The sequence below is a fragment of the Meles meles genome, chromosome 17 (assembly GCF_922984935.1).
Source record: "Meles meles chromosome 17, mMelMel3.1 paternal haplotype, whole genome shotgun sequence".
Taxonomy (NCBI): Eukaryota; Metazoa; Chordata; class Mammalia; order Carnivora; family Mustelidae; genus Meles; species Meles meles.
In genome coordinates this window covers 57,991,950-58,012,183 of record NC_060082.1, presented here as the reverse complement: position 1 = coordinate 58,012,183, position 20,234 = coordinate 57,991,950, and the positions used below count along the sequence as shown (strand labels likewise).

The window sequence follows — 20,234 nt, the reverse complement described above, 5'->3', positions numbered from 1 at the left end:
ACTTACTGCTATCCACAAAGCAGGTCATCCTGTCTGATTAAGAACATCCTCTGCTGTAGCATTCACATGGACCAAATGTTTTCAGGCTCAGGGCTCTGCCATACAGCCCTTTCCCAAACCTCCTTGCAGAAGAAAAGGAAGAAGCAAAAGAAACAGGAATTATAACTCCGACTTAAAAAGAAAAATGGAAGTCATATCCACAGTCCTTTCCCAACCCACCTCATTATCAATCCTTCCTTGACCCTCAGGTAACTCCATTAGCCAGTGCCAAGCATCTGCAAATCCTGACTTCAAGCCATTTCTCAAGGTTCTACTCTTTGAGGGCCTTCACAGTTCACCCTTCACCTCCCCAAGGAGAGTCTGTAACAAGACGGCAGTTTGCCGGCACCTGGTACTGACCTATTTCACAAAACCAGCCATAAACCCACAGAATGCCTTTCACCCATTATTTAAACAGAGGTGAATGCCTCCCTGTCTCCACTTGGCTCTTCCTACCAGGCCCTTGAATCTTGGCTTAGGAAGCAAATGTGAGAATTTTGCCTTTGTTGAAACTATTCATTCCAAGGCTTAATGTTAATGTTCTTGGTAAATTCACTTACTTAGAAAATTCACCTATAGGGGCACCTAGGTGGCTCAGTGGGTTAAAGCCTCTGCCTTGGGCTCAGGTCATGATCTCAGTGTCCTGGGATCGAGCCCCGCATCGGGCTCTCTGTTCAGTGGGGAGCCTGCTTCCCTCTCTCTCTGCCTAGTTGTGATCTCTCTGTCTGTCAAATAAATAAATAAAATCTTTAAAAAAAAAAAAAAAAAAGAAAGAAAGAAAATTCACCTATAAAAAAGCAGTGCGGGGGTGGGCAGGACCTGGGGTTGGTTCAGTTGGTTAAGCATCCAACTCTTGATATTGACTCCAGTCATGATCTCAAGTTCGTGAGATGGAGCCCCAAGCTGGTGCCCTGTGCTGGGCGTGTAGCCTGACTGGGATTCTCTCCCTCCCTCTCCCCTTCCCCCACCTTCCACCCCACTCACACATGCACTCTCTCATTAAAAAGAAGAAAAGAGAAGAGAAAAGAAAGAAAGGATCAATCCATCTAAGACCTCAGCCTCTGTTTCCCGATCATTTTAACAATCTTCTTCCCTATCTCAGGTACTTTCTGCCATACCTTAAACCCTCTTGTTCCAACACACACTACTATACATACATATATAAATATATATAAATAAATATAGATATAGATACATAGATATATCTCAAGTCCTCCCATTCCAACCACTCTACCTTTTCCTTGACCACACCATGTCCCCTAACCCCCCAAGTCCATCACATTCCACTGTCCATCAACCTACCCTCCTTATGGCCTCAGTTCCTTGCTTGAAAATCATGGTGCCTGATTACCTCCCTTGCCTACAGCTTCCACTTCCTTCTCCCACTCTCCATCCATTAAACTAACCTGGCAATCCTGGATAAACCCAAATTTCATAGTCAAGGGGCTGACCACGGAGAGAGAAAAAAGCACGCCTGTGCTAACTGCTCTCACTCTAAATAAATGAACACAAGTTTTATGTGGACCCCCAGCACTTCCCAGCTATGCTACTGCATTCCACGAGGCAATTCACTCTTCCAGAAGGTATTTCAAACCTTCTCTTCTCAGAGACCGAGTTAGTCAGCAGCCACTTCCCTAGCTGTCCTCAAAACATTCCATCGCTGCTGCCACCTTCTCTAGCACTCTTCTTCCAGCCTCGGGATCTGAAGGTATTCCTGCCTTCCCCAGGTTCAGTCCTTGGCGGAGACAGATTACATCAACTCACCAAACACAGTGTTCTCTTCTTGCCCTTTATTGCCTGGTCATATCTACCCACACTGCAACTCAAATGTAGCTGCTTTATTTTCTATTAATTGATCAAATCTGTCTCATGGACATGGGGTTGTTTTTTCTATATTTAGTCTAAACTACCTCATGAATACTCACTGTAGGAAATAGCTAGAAACTTAAAATTTGCCAAATATCTCAGTTTCTTCCAGTTAATATTTGGACATTTAAGTTTAATTCCTTACCTGAGCTGGTTTAAATAGGTGCTTTCAGGTAAATTTTCTCCAAATGGGGCTTAAGGGATACAACCTTATGGTGGCAAGAAGACCTAGGATCTTGGTATTTCTGTGGATCTTCACTGACCTCTGCTGCAAAGAGGTGATCATGTCCCATACCAGGACTGTCGCCATCTCACCTTCTGGGATGCCATCACTGCTCCCAGCGCTGTATCCATGACCCCGACCTTCAGTCTGGAGTTGTATGATGCCTGCTGTCCCACCAGCTCCTCCACATCCCACCCAGTGACATGAGAGCATTTCAGACTCCCCTGCTACCACAGGCTCATCTGTCTAGCCACTTCCTTCTACCACTGCTGTGCTATATCCCCCTGTTGGAACAGCACCAACCCGCACAGCTATCCCCCCCTCAAGATTCCAATTAAGGAGCACAGCCAAAGGCCTTCTACTTTTGACTGACCCCTCAACCTATTTAACACACTCACCCCAACTCCAGAACTTGGGCCAGACGAGGAAACTCAAAACAGATATTTCAAGGGCAGCTCAATCAGTGGAGTATGTTAACTCTTGATCTTAGGGTTGTGAGTTCAAGCCCCACACTGGGTATGGAGATTATTTTTTTTAAAAAAGATCTTTCAGGGCACCTGGTTGGCTCAGTGGGTTAAAGCCTCTGCCTTCGGCTCAGGTCATGATCCTGGGGTCCTGGGATTGAGCCCTGCGTCAGGCTCTCTGCTTAGCAGGGAGCCTGCTCCCCACCCCCGCTGCCTGCCTCTCTGCCTACTTGTGATCTCTGTCAAATAAATAAATAAATATCCTTTTAAAAAATTTAATTTAATTTAATTTTTAAAAAAAGATCTTTCCAAAAAAATCCCAAAACATGTATTTCTCATAATCTATTTTCCCTACCTTTGTCCCCTTTCTTCCCATAATTTACCAGGGCTTTCTCAGGGCTAGAAAAGATGAACTTTCAATTTCCAATTCATCCTTCTCCCTGTTGGAAGGCACTAAGCCTCAAGCTCAGCCTTAATGATGGAAGAGAAATCATATCCTCTTTACCCAAGAAAAGAAACTATCATCAGAGTACATCAGAGGAAGTTCTTGATACAAAAACTACAGGCAACTTGTAACTTTAGAAAACAAAAACAAACATACAGTGACTTAAAATTCCCTTAAATACTATCCCTTCACAACTTTAACTGTTAGCATCTCCTGTGTGCTAGGCTCCAAGGATATAAGATTAGGGAACTGGGTCACTGAAGTGGGTAGACCTGCAAACAAAATAATTACAATGGAATTTTATATGCTGGATATATGAAAACAGAAAACACAAGTAACCCCTTTGTCAGTCTTTTCCAGGTCAAACTAAAGAGGTGAGCAACTGCAGAAAAAGGATCATATAAATTATTTCAGGTCACAACTTTCTCTCATTTAATCTTTCTACAATATACATACTTCATTTTTCTTTCTACTCACAAGATGAAAGACCAGTCCTTACTGAGAGGAAAAAGGGAAGAAAAGCCATGAAGCGGGTTCATTCAAGTTTCTCTATTAATAAAGATCAATATGCAAGAACTAAAGCCCTTTTCAAATAGCCCAAGACCAAAGGAAATCGGGTAGAATGAAATAATAAATTAAGTCTGTTATTTTATGTTGCCACCCCAACCCCAGACCGTTATTGTTACAAATGAATATTTTCATTCCATTTAATTCAAATGGAAGACAGCAGAAAGGCAAGAACAGCTAGAGGAAAATTCAGCCAGATGTTCTTAACACAAACTAAAAGCTTACCATGTGTCAGGCACTTGGGGCTACAAAAATGGAAAGATGTAACGCCTACTCTCAAGGCCTTCACAACTGATGATGAACAAACAAATTTTACTTACACGGTGATAAAGAACACAGAAACAGAAACTTTACCCCAGTGATGGTCATTCAACTGTAGTAGAAAACTGCATGAAACAATACACCGTAGTTTGATTTCTCTAACGCTGTTTTCAGGCTGTGCTGATTCCCAGCTCAGCATTGCAGAAATACTAACCACTGACACGGAAGTGTCACCTATCCCTACTACCACAGCTCAGGTCAGCGATATCCTAGGAAGGGCAAGTAAATAAATAAATAAGTGCAAATGTATTTTGTGTGTAACGCACTACTAAACAAGCGTGTATCAGTATGAAAGTCCTTTTGTTTTTGTTTGGATGCTTGGTATTGACTGATATCCCCTTCTTATTTTATGTTTGCAATTCCCCCACTATAATGAATATTGGCGGAAACAGAAACTGCCTCCTTTCCTAAAAGCCAAGAAGTCCTAACAGTCACCTTCTCAAACTCTCTTGCAGCAAGGATACAGGCAGTGACCCAATCTCAGCTAATCCAAGACACCACTGAGGACTTTGAATCAGAAGCTAATACCACAAAGAAGCATGGATGAGAAAGCAGCGTTCCAACAATACTCACTTTCCCCACAGCAGTGGCAAGAGTAACAGCAGCAGGGCCCAGGACTGTGGTGCTGGTAATACATGTGGGAGAAGCCAGCACTACGAGGCAGCATCACAAATGATGTACTCCCCAGATCCTAACTCCAACTACTTCTGAACTGTAATTCTGACTATGGAACTCCCTTTGGTTCCTACCCACTTTCAGAACTGGGGTTCCTCCAGACCTCAAAGTAATGCTGAGATCTCCCCAATGCTCTTACATGAAATTCCTTTTTTGCTTAAAGCATTACTAACCAAGTAATGTCTCGCTAATGAGCTATAGGAGTAATAGCCAACAGTAATAAAATAGCATAGTAAATGAAGAAGTGTCCCACCCACCAACAGCTGGGTCTGCATAGTCTACTTTGGAAAACAGACAATTTGTGTATCACATGACTCAAGTTCAGCTCTGATAATTCAGTGAATCATCTGTCATCATGTATTAATTCCAAAACTTTCCCATCTCAACTACTAAACAACTTTGCCAGTCTGATCCCATCTGGAAGACGACCCACACCTCCTCTCTCCATCACCTACTATTATAGGGCAGCAAGTTCTCTACATTCGAACTTGAGATACACCCCCAGATGATTTAACAGGAGGAAGAAGAGCCCAGGTCTCCACTTTGCTTGAATAAGAATCAAAGATCTATAACTTTCAATTTGGAGGCTTTCAGCAAATACTCGAGTCCTAAATTAACTGCTTTCAAAACTTTTTTTACGTTTTGACGTTTACAAAAACTTGAAAGTGCTCGTTCAACTGATTTTTTCACAGTTACTGTTACGGTCATATCACGAAGCTGCAGATACAATTGTTACTCTTATTTAGTAACTTTAAAATACAAAGTTAAATAAATAAACCCCTCAATTACGAATCAAATAAGGAACTGGTTAAGATTAATGGTCAAGCTCCCGATCTGAATTCTGCAACTGCCTCCTCACCTCCACCCACCCAAATCCCAGGCCAGGAGATCTGGAAAAATCATCCCACCCATCTCCACTTTGGCAGATAATAAGAGCACTTAGTTGTTTGATGTAAGTCCTATGACTCTGTGTGTGTGTGTGTGTGTCTATATATATATTGATTCAATAAATTGCTTCCATAAATTGCCTTAACATAGCACTTTACACTGGCCCAGGGCTTCCAGGCGTATGAAACACTCTCGCATGAACTCTCGCATCCCGAAAGGTGGTTAAGACTTAGACTTGCCTGCACAGCCATTAAATGCAAAGCACATCATGGACCCTCAGGAACTTGGGCTCCACAGCACTGTACTGCGTCTCTAGTTCAGCCCTTCGGATTCGCTGTGGGTAATTCTCGCTCTCACCGTTGTGCTCCGTAGGGATGCCCCGTTCCTGTTCAGGGCTCCAGGCGGAACACAACCTGGACCCTGGAAAGGGTTCGGTAAACACCGAGATTCTTCCGCCTCCCGCCAGCCGGGTCCTCTCCTGGCGGGTCCCGACTACCGAGCCCGGTTGGCACACATCCCTGCGCCCCCACCGCCACCCCCAGCCAGGTGTGACCTCCGGGGCCGCACCGATGCAGCGGGCCGCCCGGGACACAGACTTCTGGTTCCCCGGTAAAATCACCCGCAGCACAACGCTGCCCTTTAGCTCTGCCCCACCGGCTCCCTCCAGTTGCTACGGCAGCCCGGGGGCACGGGCGGGGGGTGCTAGCGGGTCCAGCTCGGCCCCACCGAGCGGCGGGGGCTGAGCCTGGAACGCACCCAGCCCCCTGCCAGCCGCGACGCGTCCCCGGGAAACGCGCGTCCCAGGACGCGCGGGGCTGAGCACCTGGGCAGCAACCCCCAAACGTGCGCACCCACGACCGGGCAGGGTCCCGCGGCGGGCACCCCCCTACGTCCCCCGCACGCCCAACCCGCGCCGCCCGGGACTCGGGTGGGCGAGGGCGCTCCGCACGTACCCGAGGAGGCAGCGGTCGCAGACGACGCCACGACTCCCCTTGCACACCGTGTACGCCAAGGGATCCGAGCGGAAGAGCAGCTCTCCGGGGCGCAGCTGTGCCAGGGCGCGCAGCCCGTTTCCCCTATTGGCGGTGCTGAACTTTTCCACCTTCGGGGGCTCCATCGCCTCAGGTCCGCGCCTCAGCGGTCCGCCGCGTCCGGCAGCTAGCGTCTCGCGTGCAGCCGGGAGCCGCGCGCCTGCGCAGTGTGCGCACGCGTACGCCCGAGGGGCGGGGCGGGCGCGCGGGGCCTCTGAGCATGCCCAGACCGGGTCCGCCGGCGAGGCGGGTCGGAGCGGCGCGCGGGGTGGGGCTCTGCCTCGGGACACCCAGGGATGGCCGCCGCCGGTCCCCAACCCGCTGCGCGGGGAGCAGCGGTGGTACATACACTGGCCCAGCGTTCAGTTATGGTAGTTTGTATGCAGACGGAGAGGTGAGAGAACAGGGCGGTGGATACCTGTATACCCTCTTCCGAGATCAGTTCTTGGCATTTCGCCATTTCTGCTCATTTTCTCTCCCCAGGTATGTAGGTATTGTTGTTGGACCCCGTGAAAGGAAGTTGGTCTGTTATTGAATCGTTTAAAAGTGAGCTGCAGACATCATGATTGCTCATAACTCATTTCTTAATTAAGTGCTGTCACCTGTGCTGAGCAGAAGCCTGAGAACAAAGCAGACGCTGACCCCTGCAACCCACCTCCCCAACTCCTGGGTGGGTGGTGTGTGACAGTCCTCCAGGAAACTCCCAACTAGCTTCACGTTAATGCTTTGCTAGAGGGGAAAACAACCTTAACTAGACAGTAGCAAGGCCTCCAGTGTCCTTAGGGTCTTCTTTAGTTTGTGAAAAGTCCTTTTAGACACATCCTTTCTTCCTTACCTCCCCTGACTCCCACGTATATAATCAACCATTGTACACAAACCCAGTACAGCAGCTCTTTCTGCCCACAGGTTCCATCCCTGTGCATTAATAAAACCACGTGGTTTTTTGCACCAAACACGTCTCAAAAATTTGTTCTTGGGGAGCACCTGGGTGGTTCAGTGGGTTAAAGCCTCTGCCTTGGGCTCAGGTCATGATCTCAGGGTCCTGGGATCCAGCCGCACATCGCACATCGGGCTCTCTGCTCAGCGGGAAGCCTGCTTCCCTTCCTCTCTCTGCCTGCCTCTCTGACTACTTGTGATCTCTGTCAAATAAATAAATAAAATCTTAAAAATAAATAAATAAAATTACTTTTTTGCACCAAATATGTCTCAAGAATTCTTTCTCGGCTGTCGGCTTCAAACCCTAACATCATCTTTCCTACGTCATCCACTTTTCTACCTACAGAGCTGCTTTTCTTATTTTCACTAGTCTTCATGACATTTAGCAAAATTTTTCACTCTTAGGAAATTCCCTCTCCAGTGAAAACTAAGTAGTAACCCACTGTGAATTGTTCCACGAGAACAATTTAGGTGCCAAATTTACGAATCACTTATGCACAAAGCATGTTTACCAAGAGACTCAAGTGTCCTTAGCTTTTTGCAATAAGGAGTCAACAGCATAAACCTACATCCAGTACTCAACGCTTTAGTGGTTTTTTTTAAAGATTTTATTTATTTATTTGACAGAGAGAGATCACAAGTAGGCAGAGAGGCAGGCAGAGAGAGAGAGAGAGAGGAGGAAGCAGGCTCCCCGCCAAGCAGAGAGCCCGATGCAGGACTCGATCCCAGGACCCTGGGATCATGACCTGAGCCGAAGGCAAAGGCTTAAACCACTGAGCCACCCAGGCGCCCCACAATGCTTTAGTGTTTTATCTCATTTGGAAAAGACCAAGACATCCAACGAATTCAATCCCATTTATCATCCCAGCAAAAATTTGAGATAGCCGAGATTAACCATCATTTTAAGTTACCTTTTTGCTAACGAATTGCAACAGAGAATCACGAAGTCATTTGACCTTCAATAAATCATGGTAGAATAAAAGTTTCATATTTAATGCTGATACATGTCTATCTTTTCTCTTTTTTCTTTGAGAGAGAGAGGGAGGGAGAATGAGTGGGAGGAGAGGGAGAGGGAGAAGCAGGCTTCATGCCGAGTAGCACCCCCCCCAAATGTGGGGGTGGATCCTAGGACCCTGAGATCACAATCTGAGCCAAAGGCAGATGCTTAACCAACTGAGCTACCCAGGCGCCCTAAGACATGTCTATCTTAAAGCAATGAACTTAAATTAGTTTAAATACTGAATATGTTCCGCCTGGATCCTCTTTTAAAATTCATTTCGCAGACACCTGCAGGACTCAGTCAGTTAAGCATCTGCCTTCGGCTGAGGTCATGATCTTAGGGTCCTGGGATCGAGCCCCACATTAGACCCCTGCTCAGTCAGCAGCCTGCTTCTCCTTCTGGTTGCCACTCCTCCCTGCATGTGTTCCCTCCCTCTGACAAATAAAACCTTTTTAAAAAATATTTTTTTAAATTTATTTGACAGAGACACACGGTGAGAGAGGGAACAAGCAGGGGGAGTGGGAGAGGGAGAAGGCTTCCCGCCAAGTAGAGGGCCCAGTACGGGGCTCAATCCCACGGCCCTGGGATCATGACCTGAGCCGAAGGCAGACACTTAATGATTGAGCCACCCAGGCGCCCCAAAAAAAATCTTTAAAAATTAAAATAAAAAATAAAAGTCAGTTTTCTCCTGTCAATTTTTAATTGAGACATTGGTGGGGAAATCTGAAGTGGGTGGTGTAAGGTCCAGGGGTTGCTCTTCTTTGAGTAAGAGGATCAATGGTGTCAGAGGTGCCAGAGAGGTCTAGAAGCCAGTTGTGCAGGCCACATCCAAGTTGGTGCAGAAACAGGTGGGGAAGGGAACGCAGAAGAGGCAAAGTGCCGCCAGATGGCAGAGAAAGTGTTTCTGGTTCTAGAGCTCATCAGCTTCAATAGAGGAGCAGACGCCATGTTTTGCAGCCAACAAGAGGGAATGAGCTGTCCATGTTGGGCTAGAGAAGATAGGTAATTTCCTCAAACCAAAAGGGTTTTGGCAGCTGCTTGCGAATATCCCTCAAAGTCCCCATCCCAAGGTAGACTAGCCACAGCTGGCTCCAATTATAGCCATTAACCTGGGAAATAAGTGAGGGAGAAGCCCCCACATCTATTAGGAAGAACAATGAACGGGAAGAGGGTCAAGAGTCCTCTTTGGGGGCACCTGGATGGCTCAGTGGGTTGAGCCACTGCCTTCAGCTCAGGTCATGATCTCTGGGTCCTGGGATCGAGCCCCACATTGGGCTCTCTCTCAGCAGAGAGCCTGCTTCCTTTCCTCTCTCTCTGCCTGCCTCTCTTGTGATTTCTCTCTGTCAAATAAATAAATTTAAAAAAAATCTTTAAAAAAAAAAAAAGAGTCCTCTTTGTCTGGAATGGGCCGCATTTCCTACAGCAACCTAGGTTTACCTCAGAAGAGGCCTGTTCAGTTAAATAATTATCCAGTATCTCCGGAGGGAGTTCACTAGTCAAACATGTTCTCCAAGAGGACCTTAGGTCTGGGTCCTGATTTAGAGCCCTGAAAACCTGGGAGGACCTAGGGTACCTGTCTATTTGCCCTGTTTCCTGCAGGAAAGAGCTAACTAATAGATACCACTGTGGCCATGCAGCGTTACAGGAGATCCATCCTTTTCTAAATTTTGCAATCCCACTTGTTTCCAGTGGGTTAAAAAGGCACCCAAAGGGAGAGTTCCTTGGGGAGTTAAGAAGCCTAGTGAGCTCATGCTAATGAGGGAACCAAAGCAAGCTGAGGGCAAGGCAGAAGCTGCATCCCGCAAACCCACCCTCCTCGCCCCTGCATGGGTTATATGTGACATTCCTCGGGCACTTCTGGCTGCCCTAAAGGAAAAACAAATATTTAACTTGTAGAGATCACAAGCCTGCAAGGCCTGAGTCTCCCTCACTTTACAAATATCTGAGTGATTTACAAGGAAGAAGCTTTCTTACCAACAGCCTAACTTCCAGAGACCCATAACTCAGTTCCTGAAGCCCTAACATCATCTTCCCCTCCATAATATTGAGGGAGGCTGAGGCAGAGGGAAATGTAAATAAAGCTGAATTTCTTCTAACCCTAAAGCTCATTTACAAGGACGTGTGATAGGAGGAGTGTGACATTCCTCCAGGAAGCTCCCAACTATCTACTGCTCACACCTTACTGAAAGGAAAAACAACCTCAACTTGACAAAAGCAAAGCCTCCAGTATCCTGTGTATCTTCTTTAGTACATGAAAGTTCTTTCAAACCCTTCCTTTTCTTTCCCTTCCCCAACTCCATAGTATATAATCAGCCACACCTCACAATCCTGGGGCAGCAGCTCTTTCTGCCCACGCGTCCTGTCCCTCTGCTTTAATAAACCACCATTTTGCACCAAAGATGTCTCAAGAATTCTTTCTTGGTCATTGGCCCTGGACCTCACTCATAATCTGAAACTTCATCAGTGCTCCTGGAAAAGTAGAGAAGGTCCATTACCAAGATCGGCCACACCCTCATCCCACCCAACTCCCACATAGTGTCCCATGCAGGACATGTCAGAGGTTTTGTGTGTCAAAAGCAACCAGAAGCATCCCTCAAACAAGAAATCACTATTGATCACAATCCTGCCTTCCCCTGAGGCATTCCTGCCTTAAGAGGCCTGGGAGGGATGCTGACGCCCCTCCCCTTCCCCTTCTCATCCTGGGCTACCAATGGGCACCTGGTGAATGGACTGAAATACTGCCCTATACCCTAAAAGCTGCATTATCTCCCTGCCATTTTTTTTTAAGATTTCTATTTATTTATTTGACAGACAGATCACAAGTAGGCAGAGAGAGAGGAGGAAGCAGGCTCCCTGTTGAGCAGAGAGCCTGATGTGGGGCTCGATCCCAGGACCCTGGGATCATGACCTGAGCCGAAGGCAGAGGCTTTAACCCACTGAGCCACCCAGGCGCCCCATCTCCCTGCCATTTTTAACCCATGGAGAACACTAGAAAAATTTTACTGGGGAAATTACCCAAATTTATAACTTAAGTAGCTAATAGAGGATATTGATGGAAAACAGTAAAGATGGAAATCCATCAAGGTCTAAACGGCATTCTAGCATATACGGTCTTTATAGCGAACTAGGAAATGGTCCCCAGTTGGGCTTTTTTTTTTTTCTTTCAAGATTTTATTTATTTATTTGACAGAGAGAGAAGTCACAAGTAGGCAGAGAGGCAGACAGAGGGGGAGGGGGAAGCAGGTTCTCTGCTGAGCAGAGAGCCCAATGTGGGCTCGATCCCAGGACCCTGAGATCATGACCTGAGCCGAAGGCAGACGCTTGACCCACTGAGCCACCCAGGTGCCCCCCCACCCCCAGTTGGGGTTTATTCCATCAGATATTGGTTTTGGCCAGCTTTCAGTGGAGGTCCCAAAGCCATAAATGGCTAGACCAGAGATGTGGAGGGGATTGCATTAGATCAACCAGGAGGAAACCTCACATGGGAGTCTTAGGATTGGCAGCTGAGCTAGTCACTTAGATGACTGTCCTGTGCCAAGACAGACAGTCCTTTGTATAAGGAGAGGAGTAAAGAGATGGCATCTAATGTCTGGGTCCTATTACCATCCTGGCCAGGGTATTAACTTCCAGGCAAAAGGCAGGTTTCTCCTCCCCGGAGAGTAGCCATGGGCTAGAGGATTGCAACCTGAGCAATCAACATGAAAATGTTTCAATAAGACTGTATAAGACTGTACTCCTTGAAAAGCCCCTGGAAGGAAGAGAAAAGTACTCAACAAATTTGCACCAAATCTCAGAGTCCAGATGAAAAGACTCAAAGTCCCAAGTTGGGCACCAAGTGATGTGGTTTTGGAATAAATGTGAGGTTCAGTGGGGTGAGGTCCAGAGCCAATGGCCAAGAAAGAATTCTTGAGACACCTTTGGTGCAAAAAGGTAGTTTGTTAAAGCATGAACAGGGACAGGTCCCATGGACAGAAAGAGCTGCACTGGGGTTGTGAGGAGCAATTGATTATATACTCTGGGGTTGGGGGAAGGTAAGGAAAAAGGGAGGTTTTCAAAAGAACTTTCATATGCTAAAGAGGACCTATAAGGTATTGGAGGCCATGCCATTGGCAAGTTAAGGTTGTTTTTCCCCTCTAGCAAGGCATTAACATGAAGATAGTTGGGAGGTCCCCAAAGAATGTCAGCCATATCCCAACCAGAGGTGAGGGTGCAGGAGATCAGCCTCTGCTTTGTCTTCAATTAGCCTTCTGGTCCCTCATCAAAGGTATATTTTATACTTCAATTAGTGATTTATCTGTGGGGTGATTGGGGATTATAAGAATAGCCTGATTCGGGGCGCCTGGGTGGCTCAGTGGGTTAAAACCTCTGCCTTCGGCTCAGGTCATGGTCCCGGGGTCCTGGGATCGAGCCCCACATCGGGCTCTCTGCTTGGCAGGGAGCCTGCTTCCTCCTCTCTCTCTGCCTGCCTCTCTGTCTGCTTGTGATCTGTCAAATAAATAAATAAAATCTTAAAAAAAAAAAAAAAAAAAAAAAAGAATAGCCTGATTCAGGGCGCCTGGGGGGCTCAGTGGGTTAAGCCTCTGCCTTTGGCTCGGGTCATGATCTCAGGGTCCTGGGATCGAGTCCCATATCGAGCTCTCTGCTCAGCGGGGAGCCTGCTTCCCCCCTTCTCTCTCTCTCTGCCTGCTTCTCTGCCTACTTCTGATCTCTCTCTGTCAAATAAAATTTTAAAATTTAGAAAAAAAAAAAAAAGAATAGCCTGATTCCCGGGGGCACCTGGGTGGCTCAGTGGGTTAAAGCCTCTGCCTTTGGCTCAGGTCATGATCCCAGTGTCCTAAAATCGAGCCCCGAATTGGGCTCTCTGCTCAGCGGGGAGCCTGCCTCCCCTTCTCTCTGTGCCTGCCTCTCTGCCTACTTGTGATTTCTGTCTGTCAAATAAATAAATCTTAAAAAAAAAAAAGAAAGAAAGAAAGAAAGACTAGCCTGATTTCCATAATCTGGAGAGGCAGACTTTTTTTTTTAAAGATTTTTTATTTATTTATTTATTTGACAGAGAGAGATCACAAGTAGGCAGAGAGGCAGGTAGAGAGAGTGAGAGGGAAGTAGGCTCCCCGCCGAGGAGAGAGCCCAACGCGGGACTCGATCCCAGGACCCCGAGATCACGACCTGAGCCGAAGGCAGCGGCTTAAACCACTGAGCCACCCAGGTGCCCAGACTTTTTTTTAATTTCTTTTCAGCATAACAGTGTTCATTGTTTTTGCACCACACCCAGTGCTCCATGCAACCCGTGCCCTCACTAATACCCACCACCTTGTTCCCCCAACCTCCCACCCCCCACCCCTTCAAAACCCTCAGGTTGTTTTTCAGAGTCCATAGTCTCTCATGGTTCACCTCCTCTTCCAATTTCCCTCAACTCCCTCTCCTCTCCATCTCCCCATATCCTCCATGTTATTTGTTATGCTCCACAAATAAGTGAAACCATAGGATAATTGACTCTCTCTGCTTGACTTATTTCACTCAGCATAATCTCTTCCAGTTCCGTCCATGTTGCTATAAAAGTTGGATATTCATCTTTTCTGATGGAGGCATAATACTCCATCATGTATATGGACCACATCTTCCTTATCCATTTGTCCATTGAAGGGCATCTTGGTTCTTTCCACAGTTTGGCGACCATGGCCATTGCTGCTAAAAAAATTGGGGTGCAGATGACCCTTCTTTTCACTACATCTGTATCTTTGGGGTAAATACCCAGTAGTGCAATTGCAGGGTCATAGGGGAGCTCTATTTTTAATTTCTTGAGGAATCTCCACACTGTTTTCCAAAGCGGCTGCACCAACTTGCATTCCCACCAATAGTGTGAGAGGGTTCCCCTTTCTCCACAGCCTCTCCAACACATGTTGTTTCCTGTCTTGCTAATTTTGGCCATTCTAACTGGTGTAAGGTGATATCTCAATGTGGTTTTAATTTGAATCTCCCTGATGGCTAGTGATGATGAACATTTTTTCATGTGTCTGATAGCCATTTGTATGTCTTCATTGGAGAAGTGTCTGTTCATATCTTCTGCCCATTTTTTGATATGATTATCTGTTTTGTGTGTGTTGAGTTTGAGAAGTTCTTTATAGATCTGGATATCAATCTTTTGTCTGTACTGTTATTTGCAAATATCTTCTCCCATTCCGTGGGTTGCCTCTTTGTTTTGTTGACTGTTTCCTTTGCTGTGCAGAAGCTTTTGACCTTTTTTATTTCCAGAAGCTTTTGATCTTTATGAAGTCTCAAAAGTTTATTCTCGCTTTTGTTTCCTTTGCTTTCGGAGACATATCTTGAAAGAAGATGCTGTGGCTGATATCGAAGAGGTTACTGCCTATGTTCTCCTCTAGGATTCTGATGGATTCCTGTGAGAGGCAGACTTTTGACACTTCCTGAGGTAGTCTAGAAATGGCTGTGGTGTAGGGGGAAGAGTGGTGGGTGAGGATCTCAAAGACCTAGGTTTGAATCCCAGTTCTTCCATGTGACGTTAGGTAATTTTTCCAAGCCCTTTATTAACTTTATAGTGAAGATGATACTATATTTCAGAGTGGTGAGAATAAATCCTGAGAAAGCATTTTGAAAAATCTTCAGAACACCATAGAAATATGAAAGGAACAAATTTTCTGAGTTAAAACTCTTCAGTCTGTGACTACAGGATAATGCCTGCATACAGCGTCCTACCAGCACTGCTAAGATAATCACATCGTACATTGGCATTAAGTTCGATACATAGAAGGAACTCAAAGTGTTTACTTAATTAAATAACATGTCATAAGGAGTTCCAGAAAACCAGGAGATAATTCTACCATAAGACAGTCTCAATTACTGAAGAGTAAGAATAGTTCTCAGGGAAAACATGCTGGATTCTCTACTTAGAGAGTCTTTCCTGTTCCAGGATGTGGTTTCAGCTACCCAGATATGACCCATTCCCCCTGATTCAGAAAGCCAACTATCCTAAATCTTAGAGGAATATCCCATGAGCCACCTCCCACCATGAAGAAAAAAATGGTATCTCAGAAAATGTGGGAATGTGAAAGGAAGACCTCTATGGCCCTAATGGTTTGCCTGGTTAGACATTTCCATGAGAGAGACATGGAAATCGTTTAAACCACCATTATTTTGTCTGTGTTGAAGAAACAGAACCAATACTGTCAGTTTGCAGCTTCTTATGCAGCTGGGGTCCAAGTACAAGCCCCAGGCTCTGCCCATCAGATTCACCCATCCTACCCATCATCCTGGAGACCTTGAGGAGCTCTGGCAATCCTGGTTGCTGGGAGCTACTTTGAAATGCCCCCCAAGATAAGATGGATTAATGGTTGAATAAGGGGTTGGATAAACAGGTATGTAATAAAGCTAGTATAGTAAAATGTTGAAGACTGAATCTAGGTAGTGATAAACAGTGCTCACTCTCAATTCTTTGGATTTTACTATATGTTTGCCATAATAAAATACTGATGGGAAAATACCATCATCTCACCAAAAAAGTTCTTCTACTAGTCTCATAAATGTTGTTTTATGTATTTAATTCAGATTCCCAGTGAAGTTTACAGATGGCATTTGATTAATATAGATCTCTTTTCTTCATTCACTGCTCATTGTCATTTTTGGTTATACAACAGGACCCAGGACAGGCAAGAGGTGCTTGGATCAAGGATCAGTCTTTCACTGGAGCCAAGAGAATTTGAGGGCTCTGATCAGCTGTTTATGCTAGAGGAGATGATCTACACTGCCAAAAAAGCTCAACATCCAAAGGCTGTGGCAAGAGGTATCTATTTGGATCCATACTGGGCAAAAGAGATACAAGACTTTTGATCTCAGAAGCAGATATTGGGCAGCAGGAATTTCCATCAGCAGGTCTCCGACATGGGGTATGCCAACTGCCATCTTCCTGCACTCTTAAATGCTGCTTTGCTCATAATTAGCATGCAAAGACTTGACAGATGAATGGTCGGGTCTCAATGCTTATCCTCCTAGGATGGTTCTCTCAGGGATCTTTTTTAAGAGAGAGAGAGCAATCTTACATGAAGGGGCAGGGGAGAATGGCCAGAGGAGGAAGGGGAGAATTTTTTTTTTTCTTTTGAGATTTTATTTATCAGAGAGAGTGAGAGAGAGACAGAGAGCATGTACAAGCAGAGGGAATGGCAGGCAGGGTAAAGCAGGCTCCCTGCTGAGCAAGGAGCCCAATGTGAGGCTCCATCCCAGAATCCTGAGATCATGACCTGAGCTGAAGGTAGACACTTAACCAACTGAGCCACCCAGGTGCCCGGAAGAGGGGGAGAATCTTAAGCAGGTTCTACACCCAGTGGGGAGCCCACGTGGCTCCAACTCAGGACCCTGAGATCATGACCTGAGCTGAAATCAAGAGATGGATGGATGCTCTCTCCAGAATCTTGTGAGTGTGGTGCTGTGTGCCTGTGAGCAGTGCACCAGCAAGATAAGGCATGAGCTCCTCAATGAAAGGTTCAAGGCATAGAAGGAATGTAGGATTTCAGTTCCTGAGATACTATGTAAAGCCAGGATAACTTAATATTGAGCCACAGAATGTAAAATTAGAACAACAGATTATTTCCGGATTTGGGTTTTGAGTCCTGAGCCTGGAATTGAGGGCCCTTAGACCCCAAATCTGAAGAGGGTGCCAACAATTAGGAAGCAGCCCATTCCATGCATAGCATTTTTCTTATGAAGTAGGGCACTTACTGGCCCTTGTTTGACCCAGTGAACTGAGGCTAAGGAAACTTCGGGATGAGGGTCCCTCACTTGAATAGCCCCACTTGACGGCCCTCCCTGTTTCCCTCAATGGACAAAAGAAGGAAGCAGTAAGCTCAGGTACAGGGAAGCCAGGGTATACTGCCCTAACCTGCAGCCATGGTCTTATCCTCGGAAGCCATCTTGAGTGAAGGCCAGCACCATCCCCACATCCACTAGTCCTCAGTGACGATCCAGATTTATTTTAATTAAAAAAATATATATATTATTTGACAAAGAGACACAGCAAGAGAGGGAACACAAGAAGGGAGAGTGGGAGAGGGAGAAGCAGGCTTCCTGCTGAGCAGGGAGCCCGATGCAGGGACTTTGCTCACCAACATAGGACCTAGGACCAACATGGTAGAAGCAGGGTTTGGGGAGTGGGGAAGGAGCAGGTATTTCAAGGACTCTGCTGAACTGGACTTGGGACAGTGGGAGGGAGATCAAAGCATTGGTACCCCAAGGCTTGCCCTTATGTGAGAAGCCACCAGGGCAAGACACCATAGAGGAAGTCAGAGACTTGGAATCACCAATGTAGTTGAGAAGCTGAAAGAAAAAAACTTCATTTATAATAATAAAAAATTTCAGTCAGTTATGTTGGAGGAAAAGATTGAATTGTCTTTTCATTCTCTCTATAGAAGCTGGTTTGTAATATAAAATTCTTATTTAAAAAATATTTTATTCATTTGACAGAGATCACAAGTAGGCAGAGAGAGAGGAAGGGAAGCAGGCTCCCTGCTACGCAGAGTCTGATGCCGAAGGCAGAGGCTTTAATCCACTGAGCCACGCAGGCGCCCCTATCATTTTTATAAATGAAGATCTTTCTATACTCTTCATAAGATCAAAGAGTATGCAGCCAAAAATGCAGGGAAAAAAGTATCCAGGGTCTATCACACTTAATTTTTTTTCTGGATTTTGTGATGTTTGTGGTATTTATCAGCTTTTTTTTCTTTAAAGATTTATTTATTTATTTGACAGACAGACATCACAAGTAGGCAGAGAGGCAGTTAGAGAGAAGGAAGCAGACTCCCAGCTGAGCAGAGAGCCTGATTTGGGGCTGGATCCCAGGACCCTGAGATTATGACGGGCGCCAAAGGCAGAGGCTTTAACCCACCGAGCCACCCAGGTGCCCCGAGATTTGATGTTTCTAATGAAAATTCTTACTAAATTTACAGTCAGCTTTTACCAGGAATCTAAATTGGACTTTTGAAAAGCAATGCTTTCTCGCCCTACCGGTTCCATTACTTTCATATCCTCGCCTCTAATGAGCAGATAAAAACCAAAAGAGCATAGAAAGTTGTGCCTCAATTTGCCATAAACCGTAACTGAAAATTTCACTGTTTTATTAGCAAGAGGGAAGTTAAATAGCACCTATAAATGTTTAAGACAGAACTACCCAGCAGTTTTAGTAATAAACCAAATGAACATTTAACCAAGACTTACTGGATTACTTTTTGAAGTGTATTATGTGTCTCATGAGGTAACTAGGATTCCTCTTTGAAGCCTTAAATTAATGCAAATAATAAAGTAATAGGGCATGGAACTTAAAAAAACCTCTTCCTTCAGGGCACCTGGGTGGCTCAGTCGGTTAAGCATGTGTCTTCCGCTCGGGTCATGATCCCAGGGTGGTGGGACTGAGTCCCATGTGGGACTCCCTGCTCTTGCTTTTCCCTCTCCCTCTGCTGCCTCCCACCACTCCACTTGAGCTCTAATAAATAAAATCCTTTTTTTTTCTTTTTCTTTAAGATTTTATTTACTTGAGAGGCAGTAGAAGCTCTATGTTTACTTCATTCTCCAGATTTTCCTTGGATGAAGGGGAATTTTCCTCCTGACAGGAGATATGCTTTTGGTAATACATTATCAGATAATTATAGAAGGCCACAAAGTTAAATCCTTTTCTTTCATCTTGCACATGCAAAACCAAGGTTCAGATAATTAACCTGTTAAATGCCATTTTATGATTTCGTGATGAGAAATAAGTGGTAATATCCCACAATAACAGAAAACATTTTTTTTTAGTCCTACAATATAAAACATGACTATTTTGGTCCCAATCACTTTCTGAATTTACACTGACTGTATTCTTACATATTCTAAAGAAACACTTCTATTTTCTTATTGGAAAGTTATCAATATTCCAGAAACAAGTACACAAAAAGAACCTTAAAAACCACTGAGCGTCTCCTGTCATAATGACTCAAGCTCTCAGCTCTGCTGTCTTGAGCCACCGTGATCTTACCTAGAATTAACTGTATGGATACCTAGTTCTTACAGTAAAAACATTTCTTCGGGGGCACCTGGGTGGCTCAGTGGGTTAAAGCCTCTGCCTTTGGCTCGGGTCATGATCTCAGGGTCCTGGGAACAAGCCCCGCATCGGGGTCTCTGCTCGGCAAGAAACCTGCTTCCTCTTCTCTCTGCCTGCCTCTATGCCTACTTGTGATCTCTGTCAAATAAATAAATAAAATCTTAAAAACAAAACAAAACAACAACAACAACGAACAAAACTTTTCTTTGGAGATACAGGCCATGCTCCCATGATTCCTGTGAACATTATTTTCTTCTTTAAAGATTTTATTTATTTGACAAGAGCAGGAACACAAGCAGGGGGAGTGGAAGAGGGAGAAGCAGGCTTCCCGCGGAGCAGGGACCCCGATGCGGGGCTCGATCCTGGGATCATGACCTGAGCCGAAGACAGATGCTTAATGACTGAGCCACCCAGGCGCCCCATCCTGTGAACATTCTGCTAAACCCATCAGATTTAGGGGAATTCAAACAAACCAGATGACCATTCATTATCCTTAGTCAGCCATGAGGCCCTTTGGCAAAATATCTCTGGGAGTGTTAAGCCCCAATTATCTGGTACCAGGCCTTGCCATGGGAATCACTCCACCTCAGGTACCTTAATATTCGTTTAGTTAAGAAGCGTCAGGATAAATTTAGGCTGGAGGCAAAGGAGTGGAAGGAACAGTGAGAAGAAAGATATGGCAGATTATATAATGGCAGC

The 20,234-nt window shown here is 45.4% G+C and overlaps 1 protein-coding gene across 1 annotated transcript in view; it reads right to left on the bottom strand.

Moving 5' to 3' along the window:
- Positions 1-6,670, bottom strand: part of SMYD3 (SET and MYND domain containing 3) — a 699,109-nt gene extending 692,439 nt beyond the window's left edge. The window contains exon 1 of the mRNA XM_045982186.1: positions 6,442-6,670. Coding sequence (XP_045838142.1) covers positions 6,442-6,605 — 164 coding nt within the window. The 5' untranslated portion in view covers positions 6,606-6,670. The remainder of the gene's footprint in view (positions 1-6,441) is intronic.
- Positions 6,671-20,234: the final 13,564 nt, after the last annotated feature.